Here is a 7,755-nt window from a genome sequence, read left to right as displayed (position 1 = left end):
TGGCAAAAACGTGGGTTGTTTGAGTAATAATTCAGAAGACGGAAGACGCGTATAAAACGGGTCTTCATACGGACAAGGGGCTCTATAAGTAGAGCTTCCTCCCCTCATTCTAAAATCATCCCTTCTTCGAGTTTTCTCTCTTATAGCATTTGAGTGCTTAGTTCTATAATATTTGTGAGGTGTTTTGTTCTCCTGTATTAAGAGAGTGTGTTATCTTTGGAAACACAGTGAGTGAGTTGTACACCACAAAATATTATAGTGGAATTCTTTTCATCTTGCATGTGGTTTTTATCCTAATAATTTTTAGGGGTTTTTCACGTAAATCTCGGTGTCCAGTTTATTTTTTATTTTCATATTTATTATCTCAAATTGCCGCATATGGGACCAACAGTTGTTTCGACGGACAATGGGGACATAGACAAGAATTTCATTTAGGGGGCGAGAATGAATTTTTTAAAATTATTAATTTTATCAAAACATATAAATATAATATGGTAATTGACATCATGAATACACAAAATATAGTCATTACTATGTTTACACATTTATTCTAACAAAAATATGATAAAAAACTATTGGTTTAATAAAACAAAATAAAAAACAATGATTTGATTTTATAATATATTATCTAAAAACAGAGGGAAATGATCAAATATCAAAGGTTTTAGTTTTTCATGTGACATGTTTTACAAGAATCAAGATTAAAAAACTATAAAAATAATAATTGAGTCATTGTTATCCAATATTTTAATAAAATGAATTTCAATAATAAGTAAAGTGTGAATTTTTTAAAAAAAATATATACATAAAAATATTAAAAACTGAAGGTAGAAATCAAAAATGGTTTCATGATGGAGAAAAGAGGTTTGCAAATTAGGGAATAATTAAAGTAGATAATTGGAATAAATTTATTTTACATTTATACCATATTTTTTATGATTATATTTCTTATTTTTTAATGTTTATAAAAAATGGGGCAAGGGGAGCGGGCGAAGAAGAGGCACGTAAGATTTGGTCATCGAACTTCCAGAAACATATTAGTGTATTGAATTATCTACTTTTACACAATCAGTTATGACACACATATTTTTATCTATTTACATGTTTTGTCACTTTTGTAAAAATTTCTTTCACTGATTGTTTTAGGAAAAAAAAAAAAAAAAAAACTTCATTGATTGTTAATTCAATTGTAAGAGTCTTTTTGAAGAGTCTCAAATGGATCCTAGCACTGGATATGCTTTGATTGACTAAAAAATTATTTAAGGAAACTCTTATTAACATTATCTTCATGAATTAAAGACGATAGATTTTTATTTCATGTTTCACGTTGTATTACTATCATTTATATGTGTTAATTAAATATTTATTATATAATATAATTTCATATTTATAATTAATTAATATGATAATTTTTTGAACATTAAATAACAAATATACTTGAATTATTTAAATTTCTTTCAAATAATAAATATAAATATCGATTTTTTTTTAAAAAAAATTATATTCTTTAATCCAATTATAAATATATTTATTGCACAAGTAATAAAAATAGAAGATGGTTCATTAAAAGGAAAAAAAACCATTTAAAATAATGGCATAGCTACAGTGAGTGATGCTGGGTTGGAGAAGCCTTCAGAGCATCTTTTTAGCGTAGAAAGTTGTGTTCATAAAATGTTATAGGTAGAATTTCAATCAATCTATATTTGCAAATTAAAATATTTGATGACATTAGAATGATATCATCTGTGTATAACTGTAAAACTGACTTTTTAATGGACGATTTTGGAAGGAAATAATTTCAAATTGAAATAGCTTTAAGATTATTTTTTTACTTTTTATCGATCTTTTTAATGATGTTATTTAAAATCCACTTAATTAACAACTTGAATAAAATCCTCGAGATGTGTGTAAAACAGCTATCTTTTTAAGTGTTAGGGGTGTCAAAATTAGACAAGATCAATCAACCCGACACGATTCAATTCGAAAAAAATCAGGTTTGGGTTTAAGGTTTTCGGGTTCGGGTCAGATCGGTTGGACTCGATAAATGACCCGAAAAAATTGATCGGGTTGGGTTGGGTTGGGTTCCGGTCAACCCGAGTTGACCCAAAAATTTTAAATTTTTTTAAAAATATATATTTAATAAATATTGCCTACATTTTTATATATTGTATGTCTGAAAAATATTTATTGTATATTTATATCATAAATTTTCATAATTTAATATTTATTTTGAACATTTTTTATTTTCTAAACAATTTTTTATTTCATTTAGTAAATATATTTTAATTTTTTACAATTAGACTTTCAAATTAAATCATATATATGAGGGAGATATTGTTATTATGTATTTAAATTAAAATATTATATTTTTTAATTTTATTTAAATTTTTTTTAAAAAAATCGTAATCGGGTTAATCGAGTTGAATGGGTTGATCGGGTTGATTCGGGTTGAATGTTTTCGGGTTGACTCGAGTTCGGATTGATCAATTTTTGAATAGTACTATTGCTCAACCCGACCCAACCCACCCGAATTGACACCCTTACCAAGTGTATTGAAATACTAGTCATTTTTTAAAATGAAAAGTTGGCCAGAACCGAATGCCTTGAACAATGTGGTTTCAATATGTAAAAGGAAAAATGAGAGTTGTGATCATATTTCATTGAAACAAGAAACACAATTTTTACAGTGTATTAGCAGCAATCTATGGAACACGATGATCAATTGATATTTACACTTGAGAGAACAATTGCTACTGAAGAAAATTGCAAACGCCCTCTCATCAACAGGCCCGGACACTACATTCACCCTCGTTTTCGACACGAATCACCACGTGAATCTTCAGATAACAATTTCCTCATAAGAATTTCCAACCTATCAGCACCAGGGCCAGGCCTAAACACAGAGTCATCACCTCGCAACAAGCAAGGATCAGACCCATTGTTCGAGCTTCCTATACACCATGCTCCTCGAGCGAAGCGATGGGTTCGACCCAACAAGTCTCGATCAATCTTGTCTAGTACCGGATCGTCTTTAGGAAACTTGCGTGCGAATGGGGCGCTACTATTCACCATATGGCTGAAATCTTTGATAGTCAACAATCTTGGATGCTGCTTAGGAGGAGTGTCCCAAGCAATGTAGTGGAGATCGTGACTTACTGCAGTGTTTCGAAACTCTTCGGTGTTGCAAATAACCGTGTGGAAATACCCTTCGGGTGAGGAAATGAAGTTTGTGTAGTACATTAGGATTGTTCGGGGAAGATTATCCCATCCCCATATGCAGTATTCCACAAAAGAGCGCGTTAGAAACACCCATGCCGACCCTGTAAAATAAGGGAAGTGGTAGCATTAAATTATCAAGAAATCAATATTTCAATGGATATAAAACAGAGTATAATAGTAAGTGTTCTGGAGTCGGATGCTAAAATCATGATGCATCTTTGATAATATTTAATTGTGATCTGGTTTACAAAAAAAACCAGTTCTCTCTAAACTTCTAGATCATATTTTTCATCAAAGGTGCCATCCGATAATGTTAACAGCCTCTTGGCTGACCAGAGCTCATTGTCACGACTAGTTTAACCGTCTTCTCCAAAAGCATTCTTACTACAATAATATTGAACCACATCTTAATTTGATTGTCAAATTCCACATAACTTTACTGTTATTGCATAACAGAATTTTACCAAACTTGCAGTTTATTCGAAGATTACACATCTACCCCGATGTAAGAAGAAATTTGGAGTTAATTAATTAAAAAAAAAGTAATTTGAATTGCAAGCATAAAGTTTTCAATGGCATTGATATGATAGAATCATGATCCTGATAATGCTACAGCAGAGAGAATTTTCAGGATAGTACTACTGATATAAACTTGCCATCATTGTAGAAGATCACACAGGACCAGGTCATAAATTAGATGAGATAATAAATCTAAGAAAATTTTGACCAAAATCTCACGAGGCTGGGAAGAGAAACTCACCAGTAAACAACTTAAAAGATGTTGGTAGCGAACGACGCTGCAAGGTCGAAGCAAGATCAGATTTTTTGGATAGGTAGAGGCCAGGATCAATTATGATCGGCTTTGCTCTCTGGTTCCTGAAACAATAGGTAACATTATTGATTATCTGATGAAACCTATGCGTTGAATCAAAATACTCATGGTCCAGTCTTTTGACACAGAGTTTAAGGCTACTTACAGTTTCCACCCATTAATTTCCGTATGCTCAACAAAATTAAGATTTCGTGATAGATTTGAGAAGACGTGCAGCAGGTCTGCACAATAAAACACAAGCTTATTCTATCCTGCCATAAATGCTAAAATTTCTTGAAATCAATCACAACCTAACCACCAAAGGGATATATACCCAGAATAGCACAATGGGTCATCAGCACAACCATTTACATCATGATAAATGTAGAATGTAAACAAAGATATTCCATTTTCCAGCTTCAAAAACCCACCACCGTTAGTCTTTACAAGCCCATAATTGCTTAGGTTGTAGAAACCACACAGAATCTAGCCAAGTTTTATTTAAAAATTAAAATAACTGAATTGCTTAAAAGGAGTGCGAGTCTTTTTGTCAAGGATGATAGAAATTCAGTCTTGGAGATTTTTGAAGGATGATAGAAATCGAGAGTCACAGAGATTCTCTGTCGAATGAAATATTTCAAAAGAAGAATATTTTTCTTCTAAGAACATAATCCTCTATAAAGAGAATTACTAAATCAGAGCAAATTTATAAAAGATTAATACTAGCTCATTTTTATTGACATGATTTTCAAGAATTTCAAGACAAAATATATATGACTATACTTTAAACATCATCATCTTGTGGAAAGAAAAATAGAACACAGCCTTAAAGCTAGTACGGGGCCTTACTCGCAAAAATGTGATTACTTTACTTCCCAGCCTAAGGTCCGCCATTATTCTCCAAACACTATGACTCTACATACAGCAATTTGCGTTAGAAGAACTTCTTCTCATGGGCAAAGACAGTACTATCAATGCACCTTCGAATAAGGTAGTTCGAAAATTCAGTCCAATACCATATCCCCTAATCTTACTGTTAATGTTGATCACAACATTGAAGCCCCGTGAAGAATAATATAAGAAACATTAATCCCAACGGTTTATCATATAAGTTGATCACTATGACCTCAAGCAGCCAGTCTTTCAAGAAATGAGAATACCGACTACAATAGCGAAAAATGATATTGAATAAAGTTCAAATACTTAAAAAGTTAAGAAACAGAGAGCTGACCATCTTGAGTGATGAGAGGATAATCAGAAGCACTCAGATTTATAAACCAATCCCAATTCAAGCTCTCCTTCCACAATATTGCTATACCTTGAAGGGTACAAGCTATCATAGTTGGCCCCTTGTATGTAACCAAATTCGATGGAGCCATAACACGCACGTTTTCTACTTCACTAAATGTCGGATCATTCTTCACCGACATTGTTAAATTCAACCTCTCCTTTGGAGGAGCTTCAAGATCCATGTGAAGAATATACTGATTCCTAGGGTGATACACGGCTTGCAACGTCCTCAACATCCTCTGGCTATCACCTTTCGTTCCCGAAATCAGATAAGCAAACCTTGGAGGCTCTATCTCTGATTCATCATTAGATGCAAACGACTTCCTTAAATCAAATTCTACAAAATGCCCTTCCGAGTCCTTAATTTCCGAAAATGACAGAGTATCAAGTTGAATTTGATCCTGACCATGTGGTGATAAGTATATTCCAAACATGGAAGAAGTGAATATAGTGACAGACACTAGCAAACTCAAAAAAAAGGGAATTTTCCATCTTCTATCATTGAATATTCTTCCGGAACGAAGATGAGCATTCTTTCCCATGCCAATATGTTGAACTCTTCAAAAATTTAAAAAATAAGACAGATTTACTCCAGTATCGTCCTAAAAATAATGCAACTGTTATGCAGTGCCTTTTCAACAGAGCAGAAGCTAACATGTAAACAATCTCCACCGACAAAACGCTACTAACTTTCCTTTTTTACTTTGGGCCATTTTCTCCTAATGAAAATCTCACAAAGACTTTATAAAGCATAGATTTTGAAAATAAAGAAGCGCAAATAACTGAAGATATGTTCAAAGGAAATCAATAAAATTATAAAAAGAACGCAGTTTGCCAATGAAATCCAATTCAAACCTACGCTACTCAACCATCGGCTTCCACTTCCTTCAGATCCAATCACCAATACACATCAATTTAAACAAACTACCATACATACGAAAAATGGGTTTTCCCCAATGAATATGAACAGAAATCTCCCCCAACAAAAAATCAGCTTAAAATTTTTTAAAAAAATTGAGTGAAAATGGCAACAAGAAATAATATTTCTTTCCTCCCTTTTCTTCTAAGTCACAACAAAGTCCCACCAGTCAAAAATTATCCATCTGAAAGCGGATTAAAACCCGCATATTGAAGAACTAGTAATTGTATACAGCGGGCACGAAAGAGTAAAGTAGGTGATGGGAATTGGAGAAGACCATACAGGTTACCTAAGATGAGGTTTGGCAATATTAATACCCATCAATATATAATATAATTGTGCAAATGGTACAAATTTGGAGTAAAATCCGGCGAGTGGATTTGACTCTTGAGATGGGTTCGTTACAACAATAACCATTTGAATGAAATTCTGTCCAATGTTTATTTATCACTAGATTCTGATTTAATTACCGAGAAAATCACATTATCTTTAAATTGAAATGAAAACTAGATATTATAATTATAATATCACAAAAACTCATGTGAGATTGTCTCACATATCATTTTTGTGAGACGGATATTCTATTTGAGTCTCCCACGAAAAAAGTATTACTTTTTATTATAAATATGAGTACGGTTGATACGTCTCACGATACCTACTCTTATAATAAATACTATATATCTTGAAAATTGTGATAAAATTCTGGATAGTTATTTTGGGGGGAAAAAAATGCACAATACTTTGGTTAGAATCAAGATTTGCATGCTCGGGCCAAGTAACATTAAGCACCCTCGATAAAAATCCAAAAAAGTGAACAACTCCTTATACAAAATTAATGATATTTTAAAATAGCTTGTTTTTAAAAATAAACATAAAACAAACCCATGCAAATGAGAAAATATTTCTGAATTTCAAAAACGCATATTGAGATATAGATATGAAAATAAAATATAAGATTAGATATCAAGATTTACATGAAAACCCATAAAAATTAGTGTGGTAAAAATCACAAACAAGATGAAAAGAATTATATTATATTATTTTATGATGTACAAGTACTCATCGTATTTTCAAATAAAACACTCTCTCTTAATACAAGAAAATAAACAGCTCACAATATTATAAACAACAAACTCAAATTATATGAATATTATGAGATGCGAGAAGAGAGCTAAGAACGGAATGATTGAACTGATGAATCTATTTATAGATGCAATTTCTTGTCTGAACCCAAGCAATTTTTTGCACAATTTCATCGTCTTAAAACAGCTATAGTTTCAAAGATGCTACCAAACATTAATCAATTTTCACATACCAATATTAAATGTTGACATCAACCCTTACTTTATTCACATTCTCCCACTTGGAGATTTGTTTGAAAATCAAACACATCTCCACATATCTTTTCAATCTTGTTATTTCATATTGCTAACGTTTTAGCCAGGACACTTGAATATTTACACCACTAAAACTTATCAGTGTTCACTAGCTTGATCAGAACATCAACTATTATAAC

General features: G+C 31.9%; 1 protein-coding gene across 1 annotated transcript; it reads right to left on the bottom strand.

Annotated features, from left to right (window-relative positions):
* Positions 1-2,626: 2,626 nt before the first annotated feature.
* On the bottom strand, positions 2,627-6,615 carry LOC140984658 (beta-glucuronosyltransferase GlcAT14A-like). The gene is made up of 4 exons (XM_073452202.1): positions 5,262-6,615; positions 4,197-4,272; positions 3,980-4,095; positions 2,627-3,320 (listed from the first exon to the last, which is right to left on the bottom strand). The coding sequence occupies exons 1-4, from the start codon at positions 5,860-5,862 to the stop codon at positions 2,803-2,805; spliced, it is 1,311 nt and encodes a 436-aa protein (XP_073308303.1). The 5' UTR covers positions 5,863-6,615; the 3' UTR covers positions 2,627-2,802.
* Positions 6,616-7,755: the final 1,140 nt, after the last annotated feature.

This window comes from Primulina huaijiensis, chromosome 9 (genome assembly GCF_012295235.1).
Source record: "Primulina huaijiensis isolate GDHJ02 chromosome 9, ASM1229523v2, whole genome shotgun sequence".
In the NCBI taxonomy this organism is placed as follows: Eukaryota; Viridiplantae; Streptophyta; class Magnoliopsida; order Lamiales; family Gesneriaceae; genus Primulina; species Primulina huaijiensis.
Note: the sequence above shows the minus strand (reverse complement) of the source record. Positions and strands in the feature narration are given on the sequence as shown.